Source organism: Cryptococcus neoformans (genome assembly GCF_000091045.1).
Source record: "Cryptococcus neoformans var. neoformans JEC21 chromosome 13 sequence".
In the NCBI taxonomy this organism is placed as follows: domain Eukaryota; kingdom Fungi; phylum Basidiomycota; class Tremellomycetes; order Tremellales; family Cryptococcaceae; genus Cryptococcus; species Cryptococcus deneoformans.
In genome coordinates, this window is record NC_006682.1 from 659,882 (window position 1) to 685,989 (window position 26,108).

Sequence of the window (26,108 nt, forward strand, 5' to 3'; positions counted from 1 at the left end):
AATGTTCGCGAAATAAAAGGCAGCAACAACAACAAAGACAACCGACCACGAACGAAAGCGAACCGGCCGACAAGAAGCGGAGCCAAGACTATCTTAAGAATGTAGTAAAGTGGAGGTCGTCAGTGACGTAATCAACGGCGGACGCAAATTTCCCCTCCAACAGAAGCAAGATCTCCTTTTATTATTATTACAGAGGGTATACAATCGGCAGCCATTTTAGTAGAATTAAATCTGGGATTCAAAAAAGTGTCCGCCTGGCAATGGAAGCAACATTAGTGTTGTTTCTCGAGCATGAACGAATAATTTATAAGCTCCGATCTCTCCAACGGCGGCCGAACGCGCAAGACGGACGGAAGGTGCATGACGCATGACAGCATAAGGTTGGAGTGACCTACCGGAAAAGGAAGTTTTGGGGGGTCAAAATGAGCGCTGATATGATGAAAGATCAATCAAATTGTCGAGAGCTTCACTAAGGCATCCCAGATAGGGACCGGGAGTGGTGCTGGGGCGATGGAGATCGACGACGAGAGTCTCCTTGGTGTGTAAAAGTACTTTGGCAGGCAGCATGGGCACGTCGTGGCTAACTGAACATTAATAGCTCAACGAAAGAAGGTTTGCCCCTTCTACGAGATCCTTTTACCTGTCCTTGGCGACAGGGCCTCCGTCACTGCCCACCACGCCTCTTCGACCCTCCACGCCTCTCTCAATCGTCCCGACAGAGATCTCGCTGCTCTCGATGGTTTGATAGAGCGCCAAAGGGGCGAAATGGCTGCTGATGACTCGGAAGATGAGTTGTCAGGAGAGGATGGTGGTCTCTTTGGGGACGGTGCAGGTGAGGCTAGCGAGACCGAGTCAGAGGCAGATGCTCCAATCATTGCAGCTATCCGCAGGGAGAGCCGCTCTTCGTCTCAACCTGCACGGTCCTCATCTGTGCTGGGCTCAGTGTCTACACCAATCCGAGCCCAAACCCAGAGCCAGACAGCATCCATAAGGTCTTCCAGGGCAAAGGCTGTCTCGGCAGATGACAAGATGGATGAGCTGGTCATGAGGCAGGAGGGCAACGACGATCGGCGGCATCAGGAGCTATTGGCCATTCAAGAACGGAAAATCTCCGTGCAGGAGAAACATCATGCAGACATGGTGAATATCGCGCAGGAGAATATGACGATAGCACGGGAGAATGCGGCGACAGAAAAGATGAAGATGTTGGCGGAGAGCTGGAACAGGAAGATGGAGATGCTGATGAGGTCTGGGAAAAGTTGGGAGGAGGCGAAAGTTATGGTGGGGCCTGAGCCTGGAGCTCCCTCTCTATAATTATGATATGCATTCTCAGTCGTCTCTTCCTCTCCCCTGCAGATATGATCATAGAAGATCCCTGCGCTCTATTTCCTGCATTCGCTCCATCACCCTCTTTCGCGTGAGATTCGAAGCATCTCTTGCATCACGTGCCTCATCCTCCTCTTCTTCCCTGTGCCGCTCTAACACCCTCTCCATCCTTTCTTGCATCCTTTCGATGTCGATGTAATCATCAGGTTCATCAGCGTCACCATCCAGCTGATTGTACCAATCACCTGTGTCAATGAGCAGATTGTGCAATACCACACAGGCCCGGATCCAGCATGTCGCAACGCTTTCATCTCTGACATTGCGAATCTTCACGCGAAGGCTCCTAAGACTCTGCCAGCGGTTTTTGAGGATTCCGTAGGCATGCTCAATCTTGACTCGTGCACTCGAACACTTCTTATTGAACTTGGCCTGTTGTATATATGAGCATGTAGGTCTATACATGAGATATGCGGACAAATAAACTTACTTCTGGCCGATCAAGGTCGTTCTGACCTCTCCGACGCTTGAAAAGCGGTACACACCAATCCCCAGCAGGAAATGCCGAATCTGCCAAAAGATATTCACCTTGACTGATCATTTCTGAATGAACAGCTCGGCCTTGCAACATGGCTTCTCTGTTACTCTGAGCGTCGGCATTAGCCTCTTCAAAGAGAGAACAGTTCTTGAAGATACGAGCATCGTGAGCAGAAGCAGGATAACCGTACTGGAAGTACCGAATCCTCTTCAAATGGTCGCAAATTCCTAGGATATTGAAGCCGTAGCGCCCTTTGTGTGAAAAGAAATTGACAGCATCATGGCGAGCAGGCTTGTAAGCGAAGGGAACATGGAAGCCGTCGATAATCCCCACACATCCATCAGGAATGTCCTCCTCCTCTTCAAAGTGCCTGTCTATAGCCTTCCTCTCATTTTCATCTGGCCAGTATACGTTGTTTCGCTCCAATGACAGGATGGCCTTGATTACCCGAGTCGTCCATATGGCCGACGTGCCCTCTGATGGATAACAATCAATCTCGAAGAAACGGTTTAATGTTTCTGGATGCAGTGTGGCGTGGGCACTCACCTGACACCCCAAACTGCTCTCCTATCTCAAAAGTGCTCGCAGCACATCCGCAATGTCCCAGTCGATAGAGCGCAACTGTAAGCTGTAAAAGGGGGTTCGCCTGCTTTCTTGGACCATGAGAGACGAAAACTGGATGGTCCTTGATAAGGCAGAGAAGCTTTCGAAATTCCGCATGGTTGACGCGCAGTTTGCGGCGGAAATCCTCATCTGGTATCTCATGAATGCTTGTAATTCTGGCAACAGCATCCCTACTACGAAGCTGACCATACTTCTTCGGACGATTGAGGTAACGAGATGTCCTGAGAGCATGATACGGAATGGACAAACTGGTCTTGAGCTGCTTATGATTGAGGATAGTCGCCATTCGATAGAGCTCTCTGGCTCGTGCTGTCGCTTTATACTTAGCTGATCGTCTTGGCATATTCACTACGTTGTTCTTAGGGTGGTAAACTGCTCTTGGAGCGCTGGATGTTGAAGAGGATAGGATTCAGAACGCAACAGACGCGATTATCATGTTGCAAAGACAGACGCGTCTCTGTCGAGGTCACTCGCGTCGCGAAGCAAATTCACTAATTCCTATGGGCCTGTTCTAGACTCTCTGTCGTCATTTCCTAAGCCTCCACCCTGAAATCAGGTCTCCCTTTGCTTCCCTAACAGAAATAAAAAATAACAATGAGCTGCATTTTGTCTACCCTATTATTTTAGTATATAGCTGCTATTAAATAAGTATCGAACAACCCCCCCATTCATAAATAAGTAATTAACAACTTAATTAGGGAGTTAAATTCAAAAAGCGGCCCAAGGGTTGCAATCGGGAACGTGACGTCAGAGCGAGTTCTGCTTCGATGGATGGAGTGCCGAAAAATCATTTTTCGCGACTCCGCCAACCGCGTCTTCTCACTCCGCCAAAGCTCACTCTGCCAAAAGTTCCCGATTGGCCTGCATGTTCACAAGAAAACTGACAAACTGTCCCGATCTCAGTGCGTTCACATCCCCCACTGGGACTTTTTACTCGAACAACAAGCTTTCTTATTGCAGCACTTCTATCTTACGTAAGTTGTCACATATTAGTCGGCTGATGATGTACATATAAATCATCTTCACTCTTTTATCTATCCAAACATAAGTCGAATCGGACGTCAAATGTGGTCAACATCTACGGTTCAACCGACTGACTAATAGGATGTTAGGAAATATGTCAGAGCCAACTTTCTCTGTGCTTCTGGAGACCACCACTGTCATCATTGGTACACGTCGTATGGACTGGCTCTACCGACCTCGCAGAGGCTATCGATACTGCCGTTATCCAGACCTTGCTCGATTGGACTCTCTTAATGCTATCGATAGCTTGGATATTTTCTGCGGTATACTTTGAAAGAAAAGTAGCAAAGATTGACGGGCCTCAGCAGCCAAGCAGCAGTCTTCCGCCGGTCCAACCCCACGGCAAAACTGGCCCTGCATTGAGTGCCGGACTTATTCAACTGAATGGAGACAGATCATAGACGCAGATCATAGACATGAATTACCTCTCGGCACTTTCAATATTATACATTCGTTCACCACGAAACATAGTTCTAGACTATGACATCCTCATATCACATTGCTACCAATCCTTTGAAATGCCATTCACACATCTATGAACTGCTGTACCCTTTATTTTGCTGGACTGGGATGGGATCAGAGAGATCGTAGCACTGGTCGATACTTTCCTGGTTGTTGTCGGCAACCCCAAAGGTACTTACACATCAACATGTCAGCAGTAGCAGCGCTATGGAGCTGGTTAGACCTACATGGTGGAGTTGGCGACGAAGGAGTCACCAATAGCATAGGCTTTGGAGATTCCAGTACTGTTTCTGAAGATGAATCCAGGCTAAGGATGGAATGATGGTGAGCACATCTTTCAATTCTAAGATCGAGATCAAAACATACTCTGATGCTAATCAATCCCGGGTAGTTCAAGATTCTGTATACCTGGTAGTACCATCACCACCCTCCCAAGAAAGGTCGATTGTAGAACCGGGGATGAGCTCAGAGGAAAATTCATTAGTGAATTGGATATTGGGTTAAATGGTCTTTGTGTCTTGTTTCTTGATGAGAAGTGAAGCCTTTCCTCGCTTTTGTATCGCTTTCAGTTTGATCTTATTTGGTCCTTGATCGAAGTCGCCAGACTTGTTTGAAACCAGTAATAAAATTCACTCGTGTTAACCAATAGGCATTAAACCACTGCGTCCAGTCTGGCTCTGTTTTTGTGTATTTTAGTATTTAAACGGCGGGAAAGTATACATGCATTTGCATCATAATATTGATGATTGGTCATGGAAGATTCTGTCCGAAACGCCAAACAAGTCTCTCTTATCGCGCCTATCTGTCACCCGCTCTGACAAGAACAAAAGACATCTCGTCGGTATTCCCGATGTCTCCTTTTTCTTCTTCACATGGACCTGTTGTGTGTTGCGTGCTTTTATGCTATCTGCTGATAAACTTATTTATTAGCGAATCACGCACTCTAGAATTGAAGTCCGAGTCTCGGCGTTACATAATAAACGGCACATATTGTGCACCAGGCAGCACCGAACCCGGCCAAAGCCGAAGTCCGGCGCCGAGTAAAAGGAAGAGATGCTGCTGCGTGCTGAAGCTGCGTGCTGAACACCCCATCACGTTTGATCTCATCTGTCGACTCTTTTCTCATCTCATCTGCAATCGACAACAAGCCATGTTCGGAAAACTCTCCTCTGCTATCTCATCATTCACAAACGGCTCTCTCCCACCTGGCCACCATGCCCCAGAGCGCGAAAAGGCCAACGCTGCCTTGGCCCAAAAACTTGCCGAGGCTGATGTGCCAGTGTCGGAGTCTGACTGCGTCTCGTGCGGCTTGCCATGTCCCGCTGCTGCCGGTATCGAAAGTGGGGCGGGCACGGTAGTGGAAGCATACAGTGGGAAACCCTACGAAGAATATGTCGAGGAAAAGTATGGTGAGATTGAGGGACTGCCTAAAGGGTTCGAGCAAGATTGGGAGACTGATTTGGCGGGGAGTGCAAAGGGTGGGAAGGGAAGAGTGGTGGTGATTTCGACGGGAAAAAGCGATTGGGAGAGGGATCATACAGTGAGTTTGTTTTTTCAATTTGACTCTTGGCCGAGGTTGCTCTTAGGCTTGGAGTTTGGGTTGCAACTACATTGCGGTAGAGTATGCCGACCTTTGGACCTTAGCGCTCGCTCTGGGAAAGGATACACTTGGCTTAAATCGACCGACTTTATGAGTCAATTCAAGCTCGACAATGAATAATGGAGCTTGTCTATGCCCTACAAAGCTAATCATTTGATTTAATAGGACGAGAAAGGCTCTCTCGCCCAATTTCTTAACAAAGTCGTCGAATCCGCGCCTTCCATTAAAGGCAACAACAACAAAGACTTCCTCCCATACATTTCCTCCTCTCTTTTCCCTCCCCCTTCCCGACCTTTATCTAGCCCCATCTCTGCCCCTCCTTCCCTCTACTCCTCCTCGCTTATCTCCCAATCCAACGATCCGACCGATCAATCTGTCTTGGTCTTCCCCGACTGGAAAGTCGTGCACGAGGTGGAGACTTCAAAAGAAGGTGCAAAATGTTTATATGAAAGCGTCCTGAGTGGCGAGCTGGGTAGGGCGGGGAAAGAAGGGAAAGGAGAAGAAGGGGTGGAGAGGAGAAGGAGCTGGGTGATGCCTTATCGTGCTATCGTCTTGCTTTGTCAGTCCCTTTTCTCTGATTCTAAACTCGGCAACTGATATGTTAGGTAGGCTCGCACAAACGCCGAGACAAACGATGCCACATCGCAGCTCCACTCCTCCGATCTGCTCTACACACCTGTCTCACTGCACACGATATCACAATAGACGAAACGGGTTCTTCCCTCGTCAATCTCGATGGTCCCCCTCTCGAAGAGGTCTCTGGTACAGAGGAGGACCGGGAGCGGGAGATGGGAAGGCGGATCAAAGGGATTGAAGGGGTGAACGGTGGGGAGGGGGGAGAAGTTGGGATTTTCAATATCAATCATTTAGGGGGACACAAGTATGCTGGTGTGATGCTCATCCTTTTCCCATCAGGAGCGTATATCTCGTATGGGAGGGTGACGCCGCAGGAGATACCGAGGGTGGTGGAAGATACGATTTTGAAGGGGAAGATCGTTCCCGGGTTATTGAGGAATGCGGTGGGTGTGACGAGGACGGGGGAAAAGGCAGATAAGGGGTTCTTGAGTTGGTAGTCGTTACATATATATATATATATATATATATACCTAATTTAACCCTTACGACTAAAACGATGATGATGATGGGGTGAATGCTGTATATATAGGTGGTAATGATGATATATTAGACTAGATCACATGGGTACATTGGCGTATGGTCACAGTTTTAATCTGTATACTACATGGCCTGAAAATTTATACAAAGAATAATGACGAGATTTTCTTAGATTATTGATGCTCTAGTCCTCCGCATGCTCATCTATGAAAGCCTCATCAATGGAAGAGGTGCCTTTCTTGAGGTTCTTCCATTCCGCGTCGATGATTCGGACGAAGTCCGTAGCTGTATGTCCATCCTTAAACAGAACGTATTAGCACTCACCCTTGCCTCGATACAGATATCGCCAAAAGACGCAGAGATATAGAAAGAACGAAGGTGGCAGAAAGGAAAAAGAGAACTCACATCGCACCCCTTCCATACGCCACCGTCCACTACACAAGTCCGCTTCCCTTCCGGAACGAGAGTACTCCCAATCTCGATCGTACAACTTGTCGTCACGCCCGTCTTTTCTGTCTCTCGGATATTCTCAAGCAAAAGCTTTCTCCCTTCTTTGCCTACATAATACCCTTCCTTTTCTTCCGCCTGAGTTTCCTTGTCCTTCTTAGCCTTCCCCATCCTTTTCTTCCCCTCCACACATTTTCCGACGCCACTACCCCACCAATCCACCCCCACCGTCTCCGCACACTGCCTCGTAAACCCTACCGTCCCAATATCCTTCGGGAAACTCGAAGGGAAGTTCATGCACTCGACTGCCGCCCAGAATTGCGTCAAGGGAACGTGGTTGTACAAGCACAGTTGATGGGCGTTACCGTAAGCTTCGGTAGGGCCATGCTTCACGTCAACTCCCAGGGGCAAAGAGGGGTCGAGGGTACCTATGTAATGGAGAGAAAGAGAGATCTTGGGGAGTATGGATTCGGTGCGCAGAACTTGGCCGAATACGTTTTCACACAGTCTCTATGGTGGGCATCCTTTCAATCAGTATGTTTCCTTCAGTTTTTATCAACCCTTCCCCTAGGGGAATTAATGTACGTACAGCATCGGGACATTTTGACATAACATACAAAGACACGTTGACCTTGCTGCTATCAGGTTCTTTGCCAAGATCAAGTCCGACGGGCAGCTGAGCAGCGGGCGTAGCTGCGGAAAAGGTTGCGAGGGCGAGGAGTGGGATTGCTGGATTGAGCTTCATTGGGGTGCCGTGATACTCTTGGAAGATATATTTAATTCGCGACAAGGTCCAAGCTGATGACAGGTGGAGAGAAGTTAGAAGTCAAAAAAGCAGACCGACTTGCGTGCGTGGAGAAGTCGAACGAACATCGACGCGACGGTAGGGGTACGGTCAGGTGCGACGATGATGTCAGATCACGTGACCTAAATAAGTAACGGCGGAGAAGCGGAATATATAAGTAGCCCAAATAAACAAAAACTTGCGCCAACGACCAGCAAGAAGAGCTGCGCAGTGCGTGCGGTGTGTCCTGCTACGTATATACCTGCTGTCGATCGTTCTATTTGAACTTCCTGCATCTCAGGCATTTTCAACATATCCCATATGGTTTGTACTAAGGAAGATCATAGTATTCAATGAAATACATCGTGTAAGATAAAGCCTGTGGAGATCAACATCTTTCCGACTATCCTTTCATTACCAGCTCCCGAGCCGAAAGACATGTATCAAAGGAGGATCTATCTCTCCCAAGAGAGTACTCTCTTGGAATGGCTGATATGGTAGAGCGCGTGAAATTAATGCTCACTACTTTATACACTCAATCTATATAGCTGGAATTCATTGGTACTTGTTTGTGCGCCTTCGGCCAACTTAGCAAACGCACGTCGAATCACAGGAGCAAGGGCTGGCCCTCAAAATCAACGAAAGAAAAGGCAAATAGGAAGCCAGAACGACGACCAAAGGTGCTCATAAAAAAAGATCTCATGACCTTCCTCGGCCCCCATGCCGAGAGACCTTGGACAGCGCGCTCAAGACTTCCGAGAAAGTTGGGTACGTTTTCCCTCTCCGCTTGATATTATAAGCTATATACATCAAACTAAAGCCTCATCCATCCTAGCTCGCACCGTCAGGGGGATGGCTCTCCGAAATCACAATTATTATCTCCGACCTGACAGGGATATGGGACATCATCATCCTGTCTGGCTTCTTTGTAGCTGGATGGATCGTGATACGTACAAGTCCGATGGAGATTTCGATGATCCTTGCTTTGGCGTTCGACCTTGCTATTCCATTGCAGTATCAAAGTGAGACCTAATTATACTTTTTAAAAGTGTTTGGGGAGGTTGCTTATCCCAAATATGTCGGAAGACGACGATTATCTCGAAAAGAAACACGACAAACACCTGGAGAATTACTGGCCGACGTTCGTCATGGGCTGCCTTATCGAAGGCGTCGCTTTCTTCTTACTCCATCCGGACCTGTTCACGTTGATAGTATGTTTAAAGACGAGCGCCTTGACGATCATGTGGATGAGTCGGGATCAGGGCGCATCATCTGTGAGTATGTTGGGGATCGCGAAGATTGAGGGTTGATATATGATGGTAGATCAAAGTGAGATCTAGGTCATCGAAGTCCTCCAACAATGAAACCTCCAAATCAAGGCCAACCTCACAACCGAAGTCCAGATCCTCCAAACCTCCCGATCCTCCTATTCCTGCAAACATGCCCATCTCCACCCATATCTCCAACCCATACAAATACCTCCATCGCGCGGGCTACGCAGATCCCGCGGTCGCGGGTATGATTCTCGCTCTCAACTCTGTCGATAAAGAGGGAGCGAAAAAAAATATGAATGTGTGGGTGAAGGAGAAGGATAAAAAAGAGGTAGACAGGAGGAATAAGGATTATGCGGAGAGGGCGAGGAAGGCTGGATGGCCTGATAAGTTCGGAAGTCATGGACAGGAAGCTGAAGGAGGAGAAGGAGGGAAGTTGAAGATACCGGAAGATTCTGTAAAGAAGGCGGAAGAAGCGATGAGACTGGAGAAAGTCCCCGCTGATGAACGTAAAAAAGTGCTCTCGCTACTGGAGAATCCGAAATCGGAAAGTGAGATTCAAATGGCTGCAAAGATCTTGGAACGAATGGGTATACCCGTCGAAGGACCCAAGAAGGATAGAACTCAGCAGAGTCGAGGAGGCAACTCAAGCAAACCAGAAAGCAAGGTGAAACACAAATTCGGAGAGTCGGATGGTCAAGGTGGTTATCGTGATATTCAACTAACAAAAGATACTGTGCAAAAACTCGCTAAAGGAATGGTGAGACGAGGTTGGTCAGAAGCGGATGTCAACCAATGGTACACATACCTACAACGACCCTTCTCTCGACGTGAAGTAGAGACCAAAGTCATCCCCTTGGCGAAATCGGTCGATGTCTACCTCGGCGGAGGATATACGGGCGGTGGACCTCATAGGTTTGACACCAAGAAGCTGCAGGCGCTCAAACCGCAGTTGAGGGATAAGTGTGGGGTGGATAGTAATTTTGCGGAGCATATGATTTTGGTTGCAATCAATCAGCCGACGGCGAACAAATCTCAGGGGATGTTTAATAGGTGGTTAACCAATGGTTTGTCCAGAGCTGAGTTTGAACAGTTGAGGAAGACGGGTCCGGATTGGGCTTAATGGGTTCTTTTTTGTCATCAACTTCAATGCAAGCATGTGTGGAACACACTTTCTGAAATCTTCTAATGTCGCTTTTTACTTCAATTTAAACTTCTTCCCAATCAAATTAGATCAACCTTCTGATGTTCCAAAGCTTTTCACAAGATAATTATTTGATGGAGCTATTGAGCTGCCCGTAATATTGGCTATCCTCAGATCATTGGCAAGTTCAACTTCTCTCCAGAGAATAGGGTTTCATTCACCGATCTCATTCACTAAAACACGGACTTATATGGCTGGAAGATACCTACTTTCAGATTTCACAACATGTATGCTCCACTTAATACAGATATGCCAGTCTCTACGGTTCATACCCAATCAGACCGACCAAAACCTTCATCATCTCCAGCACCTTCTCCTCTTCCCACGCTTTCCCAACGACCTGTACACCAACAGGCAAACCGTGCATCTTTTCCGCATCATAAGTGGGGTCTTCCTTCCATGGTTTACCGATGTACACTCTCTTTTCTAGCAATTTGGATCCCTTGCTGTCTTCGAGGTAATCGGCACGCAGAGCATCAAGGTGCCGGTCGACACGGGTGACAGGGAGGACACCGACAGTAGAATCGACGACGTTGAAGAGCACGGTGCCGATACTACGGCATAAATAAGTCGTAGACATGTTTGACAGGTCAAATTATGCTTACCACAGGGGAGACAGCCATTCAGTTTCATCGTGCTTCAAAGCGGGTACTGCTTGAACAGGGCATACAATCATGTCAAACTTGTTTTCCTCCCAAGCCTGCAAAAATGCGTCAGTCCGATCAAGCGCTAAAGGAAAAGGCAAGCCCACCAGCTTTCGGAATTTGTTGGCGTAGACATTTCTCTTATGGACGTACTGCCAGTATTCTGTCACGGTTTTAGGTCTCGAGCTCGCTATACGTAGTAGACGGTCAGCCTCATAACCAATGCGAAATCGAAGAACAGAGTTTACCAAAGACTTCTGCATAGAGATGATCTCCTGTAAATTTAGCGATCAACCACGTGAGAATTCGATGGAGCCATCTGGGATACTTGGCACCTAGTGTCGTCTGCGCAGGTTCGTCAAAGCTGATAACATAGTATAATGTCACTTACCAATCGCATAGAAGCTTCCATAGGATCGTCTCCGAGATTGCCCAAGAGAGTCTTGTACCCATCTGAAGAAGTCAATCCGGCGAAGATCTATATCGATAACGTCAGTCCCAGGTTGTAAAGTTTCTGATGGACAGGTTATCGTGTTCACCTTCAGAGCTTCTGATACTGACATGAACCCCCAAAATTAGCAAAGAATCCAAGCAAACAAACGGTTTATGAGCTTACCATCTGGAGGATCGAATTGGATGACTTCATGTCCTGCCTTTTCCAACACCTGGACGGACTCCAACACCGCCCTTACACACGCCGGACTAGCCTTCAATAGCTGTCAAGGCCTCGATGAAACAAAGCGAGGAATACCACCCACCTTGATGGCATGATCGTCCGTGAAATACCCCACTCTCAATTTCTTTGGTAACTCCACCTCCCTCCACGGGATCGGCAACAACTGCTCCCCGTTCAAGCTGACTAAAGACCGTTGAGCGAGGGTGAGCATGGTGCGACTCGCGAAGATTAGATCGTCGACGCTCCTTGCCATTGGTCCTACCGCAGCCTGTAAAGAAGCATCAGCCACGCAATATGTCATATCAACAAATTGATTAAACACCTTGATGCCTTCAAAACCTTTGACACTTGCTCTGCCCCCATCGGAAGGCCATCTTCCTGTGACAGGCTTGAGAGCATAAATACCGCAGTAATGAGCTGGGATTCTCAACGAGCCTCCAACTAGTCCTTGGTTAGATAATAAATCCATCCGAGGACCCCTGATACTTACTATCAGATCCCCAGCCCATTGGCGTACCCTTCAACGCAATAATTGCCCCTTCACCACCGGAACTACCACCGCAAGTCCTATCCACAGCTGTAGGGTTGGTCGCTCTGTCGAATATTGGATTCTTACATTCGAATGAAAGGAGAGTCTGAGGAATATTGGTTTTGCAGAAGGGGATGCCTCCGGCGGCCCGGAAGAGTTTGACAAGCTATGATCAACATGTTAATTGATGAAATACACAAGAAGCGAAATGGAGTGACATACAGCTCCCTCTTGGCTGGCATCTTCAGTAGGTTGGAAGCAATGGCTGGCAACGATGGTTAATCATCAATGTCAGCCCCTGCTGCAGAGTTGTACTCACAGTGAAACACCAATGGAGCTATCTACGCCTTTGATGTTGAATGTGTCTTTACACAGTACATTTTAGCTCTGCTTTGGATACTCATTTGAATATTTACCCTTGAAGCTTGATGGCAATCCCCAGAAATCTCCTTCGGCCTTTCCAGTCTCGAGAAACTCCTTGTCAAGCCGCTTAGCCTCGTCGAGTGCTTCACGAAACAAGACTGTAACAGGGCAGCTATATCAGACCATTTGAATGTCGGTGTTACAGAAGGCTAAACTAGACTTACCTTCCGTCAGACAATTTGTTTTCCTTTGAGCAGCACATGCAGCTCTTATCTATAAGCGGTCTGTTAAGACAAGTTAAATGTGGTACAGCGTGACCTACGAAAGCAATCATCACTCGTTCTGCAGTCCAGCCCTCTTTGCGACTTTTCAGGTTGCCCACAATCTCTTCAGGCCTACTTGAAGTTAGGCAACGTTAATGCATATGCATAATAACTTACCTTGCGCTGATGTATTGTTCGTCCTCCAGATGTTCGCTCTGTAGTCCCAGCAAGCTTTCCATCTCGCTCACTAGTCTCTCTCTCTCCTCCTGCTTCAATCGCGCGACGCGGGCTGTAGTTTTATGTACCATCTTGTATGGTTAGATAGGATCGTATGGTTACAGACGACATGAGCTCTGTACAGTATGTAATATAATATTTCTCAAAATCACATTATGATGTATGTCATTCCATGCGTCCACTCATCTACCATCTTTCGGCGCCGGCGAGCTGCAGTCTCCATTTCGGCTAACAAAACGCCGGCGGGAACGAATGACTCTCGTCTTGCATATTAAATGCAGACAAAAGAAAATTGCACTTTTGAAGCCTTTCTTCTCAACTGTAGCATTCCATGATGATGCTAGGCTGTTGGGAGCATGATATGTATGACCGGCCTGCCGTTATTCCCCTTTCCTGACATGTGCAACATCGCCCCTCGAGAAGTACAAAGAACGCGATTGCCCCAAATGATTATGAGATAGGTCTAATGGCATTGATCGGGGGACTCAGCTGACGGAAAAGGTTGCGCGCTGACTTTCGCATAGTATACATGCTTACATTCTTGCCGTCTTTTCTAACATCGTATCTTGTTTTAACATCATCTACGACAGCCACCCAAAATGACTACATCTTCCTTCCAACCCCGAGGCATATTTTCTAAAACTTGAACTTGGATGATTCGCTCTTAATCAAGTTGAGCACCACAGTGTTATCCAAAGGTGAGTACTGGTTGGTGACGAGCTTAATGGCTTCTTGGGCAACAATACCGCCAACAAAAGCGGCAGTGTTGGGAACGGTGGCAAAACCACCTCGAATACTATAAATGTATCAGCTTCGCTCTCCCAAATGCCAAACACGTACACTTCTTCAACGCTCTGTTCGAGAATTTCAGGCAAACCCTCACTGAAAATTGGGAACAAATCAAGGAGTATCTGTTGAACCTTTTCGTTGTCTGCCGCCAAGTTGTCTAAAGAACTGGCACCGGGCCATCGTTTCTCGGACTCGAAGAAGGTTTCGGATGCAAGAAGGGCCAGGTACATGGAGAGGCAAGTTGCGGAATCGATTTCCTCGTCGAAATTTTCTACTTCAATCGTTAACCGCAATACAACAAATATTAGTGAAACACTTACCAAGCTCGGTTGGCAAGAGACCCCTAATGTTCTTACTGTCGCTGAGAGGAGTCCCCTTGATAATGCCTACTCCACCTACATTCTTGACGAATCCCTCCAATTCCTCATCGGGTACGGTGTCGGTTGGCAGGCCGATATTTCGCAAGACCTCATTCAAGAGAGACTTGAATTGCTTGAGATCAGCTTGATATTGAGCTTTGTACATGTTTTGGAGAGCGACATAGTGGGCTGTGCTGGAGTGCATATCAGGAAGAGACGGGGAGGTAGGCGGAAGATGGGGGGCAGGGATGATGTATTGGCTGAGCGTGTGAAGGAGGATGTGCAGGTTCTTAGACTAAGCACAGAGTTCGTTCCATTAGCGCTATGAATAAAACCATACTCGATATTTACGTTTGTGGAGATGTTCTTGACAGTCTCGTCATCTAGCAGGCATTTAATCTCCCACGGCAGCTTATGCAAGATCAGCTCCCAGTTACTAGAGTTTCCCAAAAACATCACGCACTTCTGACTTAATCCACACTCTGTACGCTTGTGCCATCGCCTCATCGTAATTCTCCTCATCCTCCTTGATCTTTTCTGCTTTCAGCTTTTCCTTGAACTCTGCCTTCTCCTCATTGGTCTCGGGCAGCTTGCCGCCGTGCTGGAATCCATCATTCAGCTTCCGATCCTTTCTGAATTGTTCCTTCACTCACCGATTCTTTCCACAGACTAGCAGCCCTGACAAGAAGGACTACCCAAGGAATATGGGAATGCTCCATAGAGTCCATGTTTGCAAAATCCAAAGAGCGAGCATGTTGCTCAAGTGCAGGAAAAGGTTGGTCAATCCGAAGAGTGTGGGTAGTATCGGGGTGACTGTCAACGACTGCCAACAAGTCAGTGAGATCTGATACTAGATAGAATATCTACTGACCAGTATGCTCTCGAAGTTGGATTTGGACTCGGCTGATGAAACCAGAGTTGCGGATGGCGATTAATGGGATATCAGGACCGTCAACCGATGAAGAAGCTACAAGTCACATTAGCCCCGACAGTAAGTCAAGCAGCATACCTTCCCAAAGAATCTCTGCAATCTGGTTTTCAAGGTACGGTTCGACGTTTGACAAAATAATGAGAGCGAAGGAGAGGAAGAATCTCGGATTAGTCTTGATGATAAGGGCAGGATCCTGCACAAAGGTCAACACAATGTTATTCCCTTCCAAAACAGATGTTTGGCTCACCTCCATATGAGCTTCACCTTTGACGGCAGGATTGAGCTCCTGAAGGTACCTATGGAAGAAGTCAATATTCAACGTCAACATGGCCAAAATCGAAACCCACTTCACGCTCTCCTGGGCGATGTTCGACCCGATCGAGTCTGGATGCAAGAAGAAGTTGGTTGCAACGTCTTGGGCAGTAGTTATCTTGGAGGATAGAATGGTGAATTGTGAGATGCCTTGGACAACACGGAAAAATCAGAAAATCAGACAGTGTAATTAGCTGCTCATGACAAGAATGGCTCACCAGGAAGAACGAGATTCTTTAGGGATTGAGAGCCAGCAGCATCACACCCGACTAAAAGTACTCGGGCCTGTTCTAGAGATCTTTGCCCTGCAGAAGCCCAGAGCCTGACAGAGTGCACAGAACGTTCAGCTCATCGGAGGCACGGGGCGCTGCTCTAGCCAGTCACTGAAAGGAAAACAATAGACCTACCGAAGTTGTCGGTCGTAACGTCTAGCCTTTGCGTCTGGGCGATATCTTATTTCTAACGTCAGAATACCTTATATTACGTACACCGTTCAAGCCATCAGCATACTCACGAAGGCACAGGAGCAGTCCCAGTAACGGCGTCCGCGACATCCATAGAATCATCCATCTTTGTAATCTTGGTTGGACGACTTTCAAGATCGGAAGGGGAAGGGGGCATTTGCTAATTTTATAGCCCAGACGACTCAAAAACCTTATGAGTCTATTCTGTCGGAAACGGGATAACTGCAATGTTCAAGCGTGAGATGTTCAAGATGACAGACAACAGACAGTTCCGTCAGAGACATTAATCATATGCGAGCGAACATGGAAAGTCGTGACATCATTAACCGCAGACATGGCGGAAAGCAGAAAGAAAAAGCGGGGATGTGATCTGTTTTCATCGTGCGTGTCTTCACTTACTTCTTGGTTCATTTATTCTTCCGTGCATTCTTCTTACGCGAGGGGTTATCATTTGTAAATTAAATAGCAGTCCAGCCGCCATCAAACTCGACAGCTTCGATCGCCAGGATGAGATCTCCTACAGTCCTGCAATGACCTTGCGATCGGGAAGATGTCCAGTATTTTCCAGCGAGATAGGGTAAACAAACCCGAACATCAGCTGTTGTGAAAGGAATCTTTGCATTGGCTATCCTCGCTCTTCTAATAATAACCCCAAGCTACCGTGTATATACAAGTAATATTTATAACAGTTTAATAACTACAAATGCCCAATTTCAACATGAACTCTTTACATCCCCCAAGACAAAAAATATATGGCAAACTACTTCTTAGGCAGTAGGAACTTCCTTAGTGGAAGCGGCATTGGTTGTGGAAGCGGCATTAGCGGCTGAAGTTTGTTGGCTGCCAACTCTAGGAGCACCCTCGTCTGCGCGTCATTAGCAACGCATCCGACTACGCTACGACCTTGACACTACTTACAGTACTGGTGTTGGTGTCCCTTGTCGGTGTGAGTGGCGCTCTTGAGGCCTTCTTTCATCTTCAAGAACTCGTTGTGGCCTATAGTAGGTAAAGTGGTGACCTCGTGAACAATAGGAGCATCATGAACCTTTTCGTGGATTGCAGCCGTGTGGTGGACAACGGTAGGCTGGACGGTCTCCCTCTGGATGACGGGTTGGACTGTTTTAAAGTCAGACAGATTTTGATATACAATGCAATCCTATTTCAACTCACCGGTTTCGTGGATGTGATGGTGTTCATGCTGGTTAACATGGGTTCCGATGTGAGCATGAGACTTCTCGACTTCGCCGATGGTCTGTTGATTGCTGTGCAATGTCCTTTGCTTTTGGAGGGTATCCTGATGTTCGGGAAGCATCTCCTCCTTGTGCTCACGGACGACGGCAGGTGCAGTAACGTGAACATGCTTGGCGTCGAGAGCCTGTTTGTGCTCTATGGGTTGAATTCGGTGCTGCGATACATCGTTAGGTGATATAGGTCGGCAGAAACGTTGTGTTGTACTCACCTGGTGATGATGGATATGCCTTTCTCGGTCGATGGCCTCAGCACTTTCTGTGTGCTCTTGGGGCCTGACGTGCTCCTGGACGACCTCAGGTGCAGTCTCAGTGCAGACCTATTTATGTTTTGTCAGCTCCTCATAGAATTCGTACTATCCGCCTCCTCAAGTATGTACCTCTGTGGAGTCTGGCTTGGAGGTACTCTTGAAGAAGTCCTTAACACCTTGAGTAACAGTAGACATGTTTGGTTCTGAAGTTGATATGTGGTTCGTTTGGGGATAGAGAAATAATTAGATGAGATAGCATGGAGTGGAAAAAAAGTGGGCGAAAAGCCAGAGGTATTGTACTATATATCACCACATGCGTTGAGCAAGATTCTCTAGTGCTTCATTTTCATGCTTTCTGCTACCTGGAGGCATGACGTCTGTCGTACTGCTAACCATCGAGCATGGAAAAATACTCTATACATTCATTTACTGGCTATATTGCGTAGCGTTTCTCGGCCACTACGTCATACGGGAAGTGGATTCGGGCTGTCGTTATTATGAGAAAATCAGCAAGTCGTGATCTAAGAAGTGCGGGAGAGAGGGACTGATAACTTTAGAGATTGTTAATAATAAAATGTAACGGGCTCTTACGTCTCTATCCGGATACACCGGCGGCCAGCAGTGTGAACGAAGTAACGACAACGGTGACTACTTTGTTCTTCTCGGCTTTACTGTACAAAAAAATGTGCGAGAAGGGAGAGGGGAGAGGGGATAAACTAGGAGAGACAAGGGCTCCAAAATCCAAGATTGCAGGTGATGACGAAGCAGTTAAATAATGGATGACAGTCTAAGCAGTAGGCCGGGACCTTTTGATCATAAAATGCGGAACTATTTTCGAATCGTATAGCCTAATACAGCCTCTACTAATTTTTTATTATTAATATCAAAGCGCAAGCTCATCGCACAACACTGCGCATGCGCTTGAGAGCACATCGACCATGACCCATAACTACTCATAACCGGACCTCCAGCATCCAGCATGTTCTGTATTCTCTGCGTAGTAAGTACAGAATCTATAATTGGAAAATGATTGAAGTTCTGAAAAAAGAAGAGCTCTGCTTCTCGACGGATGTCTGGAATTCGAAGGAGATATTTTTTCAAATTGCACACGGCTCATGAATGTCTTGCATCGTTGCCTTCCGTTCATTTATGAGTGTTTGAAGAGATTCAACTTTCGGTTATTGATCCTTTGAGCTGCGTCTCCCTTCTTCTGTCTCTGACTACTGTCTTCTCTATAATATGAACCACATCGTGCACACTAATAAGGAAGGGTCTAGTAACTAAATTAAACTTAACCAAAAGCCCGAGACTGGTTGGTTTTCTTCTCGACTAGGCTTACTTTTAGCACTTCGGATGAAGATCGTCGCGACTGACGACAGCAGATGGCAGAGAACCGGCAGCAGATCAGCAGAAAAGCTACATAATTTATAAGTGTCGATCGAAATGATCGCCTCATTGCTCAGTGCTCAGCAGGGCACAACGTCGTCATCACAATCCACGAGGTCTTAAATTACTTTTGAATTCGCAAAAGAGCAATCCCGCCATGTAGTAAATGATAGCTAGGCAGAAAAATCGTTTTGTCCAGCTCCTGCCCTCGACGATCGTCCCGTAAACAATTGGTTGACGTCACACCTGGTGCCTTTATTAGGATCCTAGATGCTCGGAGATCATCGAACTCCTTTGTACGAGTACGACGGTTCTTATTCTTGATTACCACAAGCCGGAAAAAGTAGAGAGAAATGATCAGGAATCCACGGATATGGCACAAACCAACGATATTTCCTACTTGAGAAGTGATGAGCCGTTTCTTAAAGTCTTTTGAGATCTTTTCATATCAAACCTTTCCACAGTAGAAACGCCTGCCTCTTATAGAAAGGATGAAGTGCATGTAAGAAGTTAAACTTTCATCCGAACTCTCCGTAGTTTAGTGTGGTTTAGAGCGTCAGACTGTAATTGGTTTCCAAAATCACATCTGAAAGTCGTGCGTTCGACTCGCACCGGGGAGATTCAAATTTGCCCCCGTGGCGCAATCGGTAGCGCGCACGACTCTTAACGAGTCTATTTGAGCCGATTATGGGCCATCAATCATTTCTTCGTCATCGTGCGGTTGCGGGTTCGAGCCCCGCCGGAGGCTTTTTTTTAATCTTTTTCCTTATCTTCTGACCATGTAATTTTTGGTATCTTGCGACGTTCTATGTCTCGTCTCATCGCCCTACAGTGAGCAGAATGAATGGCTTGAGCGTTTGCCAGACCTTCTCAAGTGCTTGTTTTCATGTATTTCAAAGTAGCGTATTCATATTATTCGGCGAATAATCCTTCCATCCTTAACAACGTAGATGGGAGAATTGAAGAAGGAAGGTGGTGGACGGAGATAAAATAAATTAGCAGGTTAGTTTATTCATTCCTTAACCTGTTCTGCCTTCACTATTTCGATTAGATACCTGCAGTTGGGACTTTGGCGACTCTGACATTTATTATGCCTGCTCAGCAGATCCAGATTGAGTCGACAACCTCGCGACGACACAATCATCATAATAAATCATTCTACTTCGCCCGATCAAACTTCCACCACTACTACCGTCAGAGCATTGGGAATTAGCCTTCTGCTCAGTTGAACAATTGGCGTAGAGTGGAGTAGATCATCATGCCTTCCATAGCTTACCAAACTTCAAGTAGCTGCCCCCCTCGGTCTATCGAAGGCGCAGTACTGCTCTCCTTCCAAAATCATGCAAGGAGTATCCTTCAGGGGGTTGAGTGATTGAAGCTTATGATGGACAATTGGACAACAGGAAACGTGCATTAGAAATGAAGTATGATAATTTGAAAGATGCCTATTGGCAACTTGATACGGTATTAGAACAATGAAGCCCACTACTAGGCGGAAGAGATTAGATTGAAGTCCGAACGAAGAAAGATTCGCCGATTGAAAAACGAATGCAGCCATACAGATGTCATATAGGAACATATCACGAATCGTCCCCGAAGTGATAGCCATAGAAGTTGATACAAGTGGTACATTGTTAACGAAATGCGATACGATGCAATGCCGAGAGGTACATTGAATTATAGTCAAAACGCTCTCTGAAGACACGTCCAAGAGGACTTGTCTATTTCTCCTCTGTATAGCCTCTCGCGACCCCACTCCTCCCTTGCTCCAGAACACTAGGCTCATCCATTCCATATCTTGGTTCTAATCCTTGGAATTCTCTTGACGCCAAAAAGGTACTTCCGGCGGATTCAAGCTTGGACAGTGAGAAGTTTTGGTTACGCAAGGTCAGGTCTTGCACACCACCGTCTCCCAATAACTTGTTGTTTTCAAGAGTGTGGGTGCCGTTTCCAAACGCAAAGCGTTTTTTTGTTCGCATTGTTCCGGTAATAAGTGAAAATTCGAGTGAATCGTCGTCACTGTCAGCGGTGGAAGAATCTTGCTTGATTTTTATTTCACGCTCTTGGGCATCTATTTGATGGGTCTTAGCATGTGAATTATGAAAGCAGGATGAGCATCACCTTTGAGAACGGTACCCAGGTCCAAAGTCCAATTCTCCGGTGCCCATACGTGGTCTGGGCCTTGAAGTGCCAATTCCAATTCCCAGGGTGTAATGATAGGTCTCAAAAAATCCTGCATCAGCAAATCATCAGCTTATTATTTCTGTTAGACGAAAGAGAACACACCTTCGAGTCAACAACACCACCTTCAGCGCAACCAACCAACACGAAACACTCTATCTCTGCAAAATTTGCAAGCTTTGCTGGGTTCAGCCTGCCTACGCTCAGGGTGTAACTCTTCTTTTTTGCTCTCTTCAGATCCTCTCTCAGTTGTGCAAGGAGGGGTTTGGAAGACGCGAGACCGATGTTGGAAACAATAAGGCCGAATACGTCGGCGGAAAGCGCTTGATGGAGAGCGAAGAGACGGCGTGAGAGAAGACGAGAAGTGGTGCGGTGAAGAGGCGATACAGACTGGGAAGAAGGTGAGTAGATGAAGAGCTGTTGATTTATCAGATATAGATTATCTATAATGGGTCGAGCGTATGCTCACAGGATTGTTGGCATGTGTCATCTGTAGATTCATACAGGATCTTCCCTCTTCACCAATATACCATAAGACACAATCATTCATTTCCAACCCCTGAGGTGGTTCTACGCTCCTGAGAGCAGGTGTCTTACCCTTTACATCCTTGAGTCCCTTCTGTGAAGCAAGAGTAGGCTTTTGAATTGAGGCAAAACTGATCTGGATAGTTGAGTCCTGAGAAAATGTATCCCTGATATCATCTGTATTTCCGTTAGATTGCTTCGTAGAGATGGATATAGATAAATTAAAACCCACTCGCTAGCCAATCATATGACACATCCCACACAACCACTATACCTTTCCTGCCGTCACCGTCTAGTTCGTTCTTGCTCGCCGCTAACAATGACTCCACAGCTTGCTTGACGTCGAGCTTTTGCCGGGGAAAGACGTAGTGAACAGGGAGAGCGTCCGTTCTGTTTCATCAGCTTGCAGACTCAAAGGAATCCAATCTAGCTTACGGAGTGAGACAAGCATGTCCATAATGTACTAAGAAATCTGCTGGGAGATGAAGACAACTCAAGACATCCGGACAACAACTTTCGATAGTGTTAGCTTCATTCCAAGTTACTACGCTGAAAACGACTGACTTCCCGTACGTGCTATCGGCAAGCACGTATGCCTGAGCTCCGGTATGTGCTATGCGAGTCTGGATAGCCCGATAGACGGAGACTGAAGATGGCAAGAGTTCATCGGGGAATTGTAACCCAATCTGTAAGAGGCATTTGTCAGCTATGCTTTGGTCATGCATGACATTTCATTTCCGTCGCAACCATCAAACGTTGATGTTCCTGGGAAAACGACTCTTTCATATATATGTCTCACTACTTACAGTCTTATAATCACCCTCAAGCACTCTCCTGACAGTCTCATCCACTTCGAAAGCTTCTTCTATGCTCATTCCTTCCGCTCCATCTCCTATGCTAGATGGTCCGGCTTGGGCATTCTCCAAGATCGCTTCCAGTTCAGGGTGGGATAAAGCGTGATCTGCTGGGGTTGAGAATGCGTCCGACATATTGCTGTTCTAACTGTTATATGGCGTTGAATAGATGTTCGAAATACATGGATGGGACTCGGAGGCAACTTATGCGAAAGTATTCAACAATTTGATCCCGTGGTGGAGGGCTCAAGCCTATCTCCACTTTGACAACACATTTGGTTCCGTGACTAATAACAGAATAATTATCTCTCCTGCTTGATGACCGGACTGACTCTCGTTCCGTCTGTCTGTCGAACGGAAGAAGCTCGCCTCCTCTGATCTTTTTCCTGCTTCTCTTTACTTTTTCAGTCGTAGCTTATAAAATTATGGACATGTGCCAGCAGCTTATTCAGTATGTACTCAGGAGAAGAACATCCATCAATATTGCCACCGAAGTATCTCAACTGGCACTCCAGGCAAGAAGTTCGTTCCCACATCTGATTTACTGTATCTCCAGTAGGTCTGTAATCAAGTAGGAGGACTTGTTTGATGAAGTTCACAGCATGCGATTTAGACTCAAAAACCATGCTCTTAAAGTTCACTATACATCAACATGTGCAAATGGGCCCAATTTAGTTTAGGTAGTTCCCTCTCGGCTTTCTATTACTACCTGACCACAGTCAATTCACAAGACAGAGCTGCCATTCATCCTCTGTTCACAAAGTTCTCGGTCCACGGGCAATTGTTGGTCATGGAAAATAACTCTCTGATAGGAATTGGGATTGCAGAGTGTATTGTTTCAAATCTCCCATATTCACATGTTTTTTACAGGACGAAACATTTGAATCTATTTCGATTCGGTCTACGGACCTTTTATCACCAAAACGCACCAGGGTCATTCCCAATCATTCTTATTTTACCTATTACGTAAGAAGTCCAAACTGCTGAAAGGAGCAATCGCTAATAAAAAGTATTGGTGCGTCTTCGCGATTTTTTATGTATCGTATGCTGCTACTGATAGCCCTGGTACTGTTAGTAACGTATTCAGAATATGGTCCTGGTAGTTCACTATTAGCCTCATTCAATAACCGGGAGCCATTACTAAAAGACCAATTCGTAGACTGGATCTAATAATTAGACCGTTACGACTTGTAATTGGACTATCACAACCACGTATGAGAATGCAATCAGCGCACATTGGATCATCCCAGAATAACACGAACTACGCACGATTGAATTTGATATATCAAGTGAATGTGGCGTTTGCTAGAAATGAAGTGCTTACCCATTAATTCAAAGTTTGGTAGTAGTCTAGTACGAAACCAATTCTGTTCACCAAAACGAAATTTACATGCACGCAATGCCCTTTATCTACAATGCGTTGTACTTCATTCTAGTTGAGGTTAGGCCCTTCATTCAACTGACTGAGTTGTAAAAAATTTGAGGGATAACGCAGTCGACCGACGACTTCCATGCTAACAACGAAGGGTATCATCATCATAAGACCCGAAATCATGGCGATGAGACATCATCAGATGAATGTTTTGCCATTTTAGCCAACTTGATGTCATTGCAATGCGGGTAGAATCCTTGCTAATCGCAAGAACTTCCCTGTCATTACTCTTTGCATTCAGCGGGGGGGTCAATGTCTGTCGAGAGGCTTGTGTCGAGCTTAGCTTTTGTTCCTCTTCTATAGTTGCTATTCATTATTTTGAGTCTGATGGCCGCTCTCATATACTGTCGGTCAATCCGCTGATTGAATAAGGCCTTGCCGATTCATCCCCATTATCGCCGATGAATGCAACGTCATTAATCAACCCTTTAAATGCTTTTCATATGTCATATGTAACAATATACAATGTTCTGTCAGCGAACAGTCAACGAGTGATACCGACGGAAAGTGAAGCTTTAAAAGAGAACTCGGGATTACAAAATGACGTAAATCACCGTGAGGGATCCGTACCGGCACATAACACCGATATGATCGGAGATACCAAAATGGGACTTTTAACGCCGACGGCATCAAATGCTTTCCGTACAGTCTGTCGCCACATCTCGGGCTTCTCTTTACTCTCCAACCCATAACGCCGCATTCGCCGCGAGTCTCTGGGTGCTGGGTTTGGAATGATCAGTTTTGCGCGAACCCGTCTAAAACTTCAACCGTCAAGCTCTTTGTGCGTAGACTCTATCTCTCCATACCTGCAAAACGTCTGACCACAGGACATATTGCAGGAAAAATGCCCGCCCACATCCCCATCGTCAAGAAGCGCACAAAGCACTTCAAGAGGCACCAGTCTGACAGGTACCACGGTGTCAAGGAGAGCTGGAGGAAGCCCAAGGGTATTGACAACAGGGTGAGTATTGAGCATTGATTATGGGAAGGCGCTTGTGCTGGACATTATGGGATAAAAGTGGGAGAAGGTGGGGGTTATGGGAGACAAATGTTTCTAGGTCGCGGATTGGAGAGGAGAGACAAGCAGGAAGCGAAGACGACGTTCGATACGGCGATGAAGATGGGAAACAAGACTCGACACTGATACAACATTATCTCACAGGTTCGACGAAGGTTCAAGGGCCAGATCCCTATGCCCAAGATTGGTTACGGTTCAAACCAGAAGACCCGTCATCTCCTCCCCTCCGGCCACAAGGAGCTCCTCGTCCACAACCTTTCCGAGCTCGAGCTTTTGCTCATGCATTCTGGCAAGTACGCCGCTTCCATCGCCCACGGTGTGAGCAGCAAGAAGAGGGTCGAGATCATCGCTAGAGCTAAGGTTTTGGGTGTTAAGTGAGTGTTCTTTTGACTTCGCTTTTTTCGATGTTCTGTGAATTGGAACTGACATTTTCTCTTCCCGTATCGCAGGGTCACCAACCCCGCTGCCAAGCTCAGGACCGAGGAGGCTTAATTTGGTCAACTGGGTTAGGATATGGGCGATGTATGATTTGCATGACAATCTTGGATATCGGAAACAGACAGCATCAACCAGCAGCGCTCTATAAGGGCATGATTTACAGGGACTGACAAAACATCCCGTTTGAAAACTAAACGCAACAATGATGGTGATGAGTTATGGGTGCCGTCAAGGGTCACAACAAGGTTTTACGCTGGTCAACGCACCGTCTTGCCATTTCACTTCCCACGACCTCTTTCCCAACACAGTACAAACGTTTTATGGGGAGACTTCAACACGACGGAAGGCCGTTGTCGGTTTGTTTGTCTCGTGCTGTTCTTAACACTCGAATTTTTCTCAACAGGTTGAACGAGATCCAATCTGTGATGTAACAAGCAGCTTAGGCGAATGACCTACGACTTTCAGCAATCTTCATTCGACACCCTGTCATTGTTCATAAACTGTCGTGCACAATCATATTGGGACGTCAGGAAAGAAGTCGAGTTCACGGACTTTGATGTTTTAATCCTGTTCTAATAACTAACCAAGTCAGCCTGCTAACAACAAAATAACAGCGGAATGATACGGTCTTTTATGCCGCCCATTCATACACCCACAGTCTATGCGTCCTTAACATGCGAGAGAACCTTAGAAGGTATTATTGAGAATACACACTCGCCATCATGGAAACATCATGTCGCCATATTACCCAGATTGGCCGGTTACTTAATCTTTCAATATCCGAAAATATGTTACATATCACAAATGCATGGAGAATACT

The 26,108-nt window shown here is 46.5% G+C and overlaps 10 protein-coding genes and 2 non-coding genes across 12 annotated transcripts; 6 read left to right on the top strand and 6 right to left on the bottom strand.

The window, feature by feature from the left end:
* The first annotated feature begins 205 nt into the window (after positions 1-205).
* On the top strand, positions 206-1,341 carry CNM02130 (hypothetical protein). Its single transcript, XM_568278.2, has 2 exons — positions 206-538; positions 599-1,341. The coding sequence occupies exons 1-2, from the start codon at positions 511-513 to the stop codon at positions 1,312-1,314; spliced, it is 744 nt and encodes a 247-aa protein (XP_568278.2). The 5' UTR covers positions 206-510; the 3' UTR covers positions 1,315-1,341.
* Positions 1,328-2,897, bottom strand: CNM02140 (conserved hypothetical protein). Its single transcript, XM_568482.2, has 3 exons — positions 2,408-2,897; positions 1,814-2,337; positions 1,328-1,755 (listed from the first exon to the last, which is right to left on the bottom strand). The coding sequence occupies exons 1-3, from the start codon at positions 2,826-2,828 to the stop codon at positions 1,363-1,365; spliced, it is 1,338 nt and encodes a 445-aa protein (XP_568482.1). The 5' UTR covers positions 2,829-2,897; the 3' UTR covers positions 1,328-1,362.
* A 1,991-nt stretch (positions 2,898-4,888) lies between these two features.
* CNM02150 (conserved hypothetical protein) lies at positions 4,889-6,804 on the top strand. The gene is made up of 3 exons (XM_568506.2): positions 4,889-5,510; positions 5,736-6,129; positions 6,180-6,804. The coding sequence occupies exons 1-3, from the start codon at positions 5,121-5,123 to the stop codon at positions 6,641-6,643; spliced, it is 1,248 nt and encodes a 415-aa protein (XP_568506.1). The 5' UTR covers positions 4,889-5,120; the 3' UTR covers positions 6,644-6,804.
* Positions 6,666-7,973, bottom strand: CNM02160 (expressed protein). Its single transcript, XM_568276.2, has 3 exons — positions 7,720-7,973; positions 7,089-7,640; positions 6,666-6,981 (listed from the first exon to the last, which is right to left on the bottom strand). Exons 1-3 carry the CDS (start codon positions 7,873-7,875, stop codon positions 6,868-6,870), a joined length of 822 nt encoding a protein of 273 aa, XP_568276.1. The 5' UTR covers positions 7,876-7,973; the 3' UTR covers positions 6,666-6,867.
* A 158-nt stretch (positions 7,974-8,131) lies between these two features.
* Positions 8,132-10,353, top strand: CNM02170 (expressed protein). The gene is made up of 4 exons (XM_024658333.1): positions 8,132-8,682; positions 8,750-8,936; positions 9,001-9,188; positions 9,238-10,353. Exons 1-4 carry the CDS (start codon positions 8,635-8,637, stop codon positions 10,306-10,308), a joined length of 1,494 nt encoding a protein of 497 aa, XP_024514014.1. The 5' UTR covers positions 8,132-8,634; the 3' UTR covers positions 10,309-10,353.
* Positions 10,354-10,527: 174 nt separating this feature from the next.
* CNM02180 (conserved hypothetical protein) lies at positions 10,528-13,249 on the bottom strand. Its single transcript, XM_568508.2, has 16 exons — positions 13,042-13,249; positions 12,924-12,996; positions 12,826-12,874; positions 12,655-12,759; positions 12,558-12,603; positions 12,461-12,503; positions 12,200-12,404; positions 12,032-12,150; positions 11,792-11,977; positions 11,650-11,740; positions 11,573-11,589; positions 11,425-11,511; positions 11,282-11,378; positions 11,141-11,223; positions 10,995-11,089; positions 10,528-10,943 (listed from the first exon to the last, which is right to left on the bottom strand). The coding sequence occupies exons 1-16, from the start codon at positions 13,170-13,172 to the stop codon at positions 10,649-10,651; spliced, it is 1,722 nt and encodes a 573-aa protein (XP_568508.1). The 5' UTR covers positions 13,173-13,249; the 3' UTR covers positions 10,528-10,648.
* A 1-nt stretch (position 13,250) lies between these two features.
* CNM02190 (neddylation-related protein, putative) lies at positions 13,251-16,203 on the bottom strand. The gene is made up of 14 exons (XM_024658334.1): positions 16,007-16,203; positions 15,900-15,944; positions 15,711-15,814; positions 15,528-15,642; positions 15,428-15,476; positions 15,259-15,373; positions 15,121-15,216; positions 14,903-15,072; positions 14,713-14,850; positions 14,601-14,660; positions 14,211-14,544; positions 13,942-14,161; positions 13,639-13,897; positions 13,251-13,564 (listed from the first exon to the last, which is right to left on the bottom strand). Exons 1-13 carry the CDS (start codon positions 16,111-16,113, stop codon positions 13,738-13,740), a joined length of 1,713 nt encoding a protein of 570 aa, XP_024513934.1. The 5' UTR covers positions 16,114-16,203; the 3' UTR covers positions 13,251-13,564; positions 13,639-13,737.
* Positions 16,204-16,503: 300 nt separating this feature from the next.
* Positions 16,504-18,193, bottom strand: CNM02200 (hypothetical protein). Its single transcript, XM_024658335.1, has 6 exons — positions 18,046-18,193; positions 17,584-17,998; positions 17,416-17,523; positions 17,127-17,361; positions 16,875-17,072; positions 16,504-16,821 (listed from the first exon to the last, which is right to left on the bottom strand). Exons 2-6 carry the CDS (start codon positions 17,647-17,649, stop codon positions 16,724-16,726), a joined length of 705 nt encoding a protein of 234 aa, XP_024513932.1. The 5' UTR covers positions 17,650-17,998; positions 18,046-18,193; the 3' UTR covers positions 16,504-16,723.
* Positions 18,194-19,367: 1,174 nt separating this feature from the next.
* CNL02210 lies at positions 19,368-19,460 on the top strand. Its single transcript has one exon. It is a non-coding gene; the product is annotated as a tRNA-Tyr (tRNA).
* A 9-nt stretch (positions 19,461-19,469) lies between these two features.
* Positions 19,470-19,588, top strand: CNL02220. The gene has a single exon. It is a non-coding gene; the product is annotated as a tRNA-Lys (tRNA).
* Positions 19,589-20,249: 661 nt separating this feature from the next.
* CNM02230 (peptidyl-diphthamide biosynthesis, putative) lies at positions 20,250-22,556 on the bottom strand. Its single transcript, XM_568269.2, has 8 exons — positions 22,353-22,556; positions 22,111-22,232; positions 21,982-22,059; positions 21,779-21,936; positions 21,491-21,723; positions 21,127-21,438; positions 20,962-21,073; positions 20,250-20,911 (listed from the first exon to the last, which is right to left on the bottom strand). The coding sequence occupies exons 1-8, from the start codon at positions 22,533-22,535 to the stop codon at positions 20,562-20,564; spliced, it is 1,548 nt and encodes a 515-aa protein (XP_568269.1). The 5' UTR covers positions 22,536-22,556; the 3' UTR covers positions 20,250-20,561.
* Positions 22,557-24,358: 1,802 nt separating this feature from the next.
* Positions 24,359-26,103, top strand: CNM02240 (conserved hypothetical protein). Its single transcript, XM_024658336.1, has 4 exons — positions 24,359-24,613; positions 24,672-24,793; positions 24,995-25,224; positions 25,300-26,103. Exons 2-4 carry the CDS (start codon positions 24,677-24,679, stop codon positions 25,340-25,342), a joined length of 390 nt encoding a protein of 129 aa, XP_024514027.1. The 5' UTR covers positions 24,359-24,613; positions 24,672-24,676; the 3' UTR covers positions 25,343-26,103.
* Positions 26,104-26,108: the final 5 nt, after the last annotated feature.

Bases quoted from the DNA above. Each gene is read 5' to 3' on its own strand.
- CNM02130 (XM_568278.2), top strand. From the start codon at position 511: ATGGAGATCGACGACGAGAGTCTCCTTG. The intron at 539-598 runs GTGTGTAAAAGT...GAACATTAATAG, and splicing joins CGACGACGAGAGTCTCCTTG to CTCAACGAAAGAAGGTTTGC.
- CNM02140 (XM_568482.2), bottom strand. From the start codon at position 2,828: ATGCCAAGACGATCAGCTAAGTATAAAGCGACAGCACGAGCCAGAGAG. The intron at 2,338-2,407 runs GTGAGTGCCCAC...GTTATCCATCAG, and splicing joins AGAGCAGTTTGGGGTGTCAG to AGGGCACGTCGGCCATATGG. The intron at 1,756-1,813 runs GTAAGTTTATTT...TATATACAACAG, and splicing joins ACGACCTTGATCGGCCAGAA to GCCAAGTTCAATAAGAAGTG.
- CNM02150 (XM_568506.2), top strand. From the start codon at position 5,121: ATGTTCGGAAAACTCTCCTCTGCTATCTCATCATTCACAAACGGCTCT. The intron at 5,511-5,735 runs GTGAGTTTGTTT...TTGATTTAATAG, and splicing joins ATTGGGAGAGGGATCATACA to GACGAGAAAGGCTCTCTCGC. The intron at 6,130-6,179 runs GTCAGTCCCTTT...TATGTTAGGTAG, and splicing joins TCGTGCTATCGTCTTGCTTT to GCTCGCACAAACGCCGAGAC.
- CNM02160 (XM_568276.2), bottom strand. From the start codon at position 7,875: ATGAAGCTCAATCCAGCAATCCCACTCCTCGCCCTCGCAACCTTTTCC. The intron at 7,641-7,719 runs GTACGTACATTA...TGCCCACCATAG, and splicing joins TGTCAAAATGTCCCGATGCT to AGACTGTGTGAAAACGTATT. The intron at 6,982-7,088 runs GTGAGTTCTCTT...GTTCTGTTTAAG, and splicing joins GCGTATGGAAGGGGTGCGAT to GATGGACATACAGCTACGGA.
- CNM02170 (XM_024658333.1), top strand. From the start codon at position 8,635: ATGCCGAGAGACCTTGGACAGCGCGCTCAAGACTTCCGAGAAAGTTGG. The intron at 8,683-8,749 runs GTACGTTTTCCC...CATCCATCCTAG, and splicing joins AAGACTTCCGAGAAAGTTGG to CTCGCACCGTCAGGGGGATG. The intron at 9,189-9,237 runs GTGAGTATGTTG...ATATGATGGTAG, and splicing joins GGGATCAGGGCGCATCATCT to ATCAAAGTGAGATCTAGGTC.
- CNM02180 (XM_568508.2), bottom strand. From the start codon at position 13,172: ATGGTACATAAAACTACAGCCCGCGTCGCGCGATTGAAGCAGGAGGAG. The intron at 12,504-12,557 runs GTGAGTACAACT...CATCGTTGCCAG, and splicing joins AGCTCCATTGGTGTTTCACT to CCATTGCTTCCAACCTACTG. The intron at 12,151-12,199 runs GTAAGTATCAGG...ACCAAGGACTAG, and splicing joins AATGGGCTGGGGATCTGATA to TTGGAGGCTCGTTGAGAATC.
- CNM02190 (XM_024658334.1), bottom strand. From the start codon at position 16,113: ATGCCCCCTTCCCCTTCCGATCTTGAAAGTCGTCCAACCAAGATTACA. The intron at 15,073-15,120 runs GTCAGTAGATAT...ACTTGTTGGCAG, and splicing joins CCAACTTCGAGAGCATACTG to TCGTTGACAGTCACCCCGAT. The intron at 14,661-14,712 runs GTGCGTGATGTT...ATCTTGCATAAG, and splicing joins GAGTGTGGATTAAGTCAGAA to CTGCCGTGGGAGATTAAATG.
- CNM02200 (XM_024658335.1), bottom strand. From the start codon at position 17,649: ATGTCTACTGTTACTCAAGGTGTTAAGGACTTCTTCAAGAGTACCTCC. The intron at 17,524-17,583 runs GTACATACTTGA...AAACATAAATAG, and splicing joins CCAAGCCAGACTCCACAGAG to GTCTGCACTGAGACTGCACC. The intron at 16,822-16,874 runs GTAAGTAGTGTC...AATGACGCGCAG, and splicing joins GGGACACCAACACCAGTACT to ACGAGGGTGCTCCTAGAGTT.
- CNM02230 (XM_568269.2), bottom strand. From the start codon at position 22,535: ATGTCGGACGCATTCTCAACCCCAGCAGATCACGCTTTATCCCACCCT. The intron at 22,233-22,352 runs GTAAGTAGTGAG...TGCCTCTTACAG, and splicing joins TTGAGGGTGATTATAAGACT to ATTGGGTTACAATTCCCCGA. The intron at 22,060-22,110 runs GTCAGTCGTTTT...CACTATCGAAAG, and splicing joins GCCGATAGCACGTACGGGAA to TTGTTGTCCGGATGTCTTGA.
- CNM02240 (XM_024658336.1), top strand. From the start codon at position 24,677: ATGCCCGCCCACATCCCCATCGTCAAGAAGCGCACAAAGCACTTCAAG. The intron at 24,794-24,994 runs GTGAGTATTGAG...ATTATCTCACAG, and splicing joins CCAAGGGTATTGACAACAGG to GTTCGACGAAGGTTCAAGGG. The intron at 25,225-25,299 runs GTGAGTGTTCTT...CCCGTATCGCAG, and splicing joins GCTAAGGTTTTGGGTGTTAA to GGTCACCAACCCCGCTGCCA.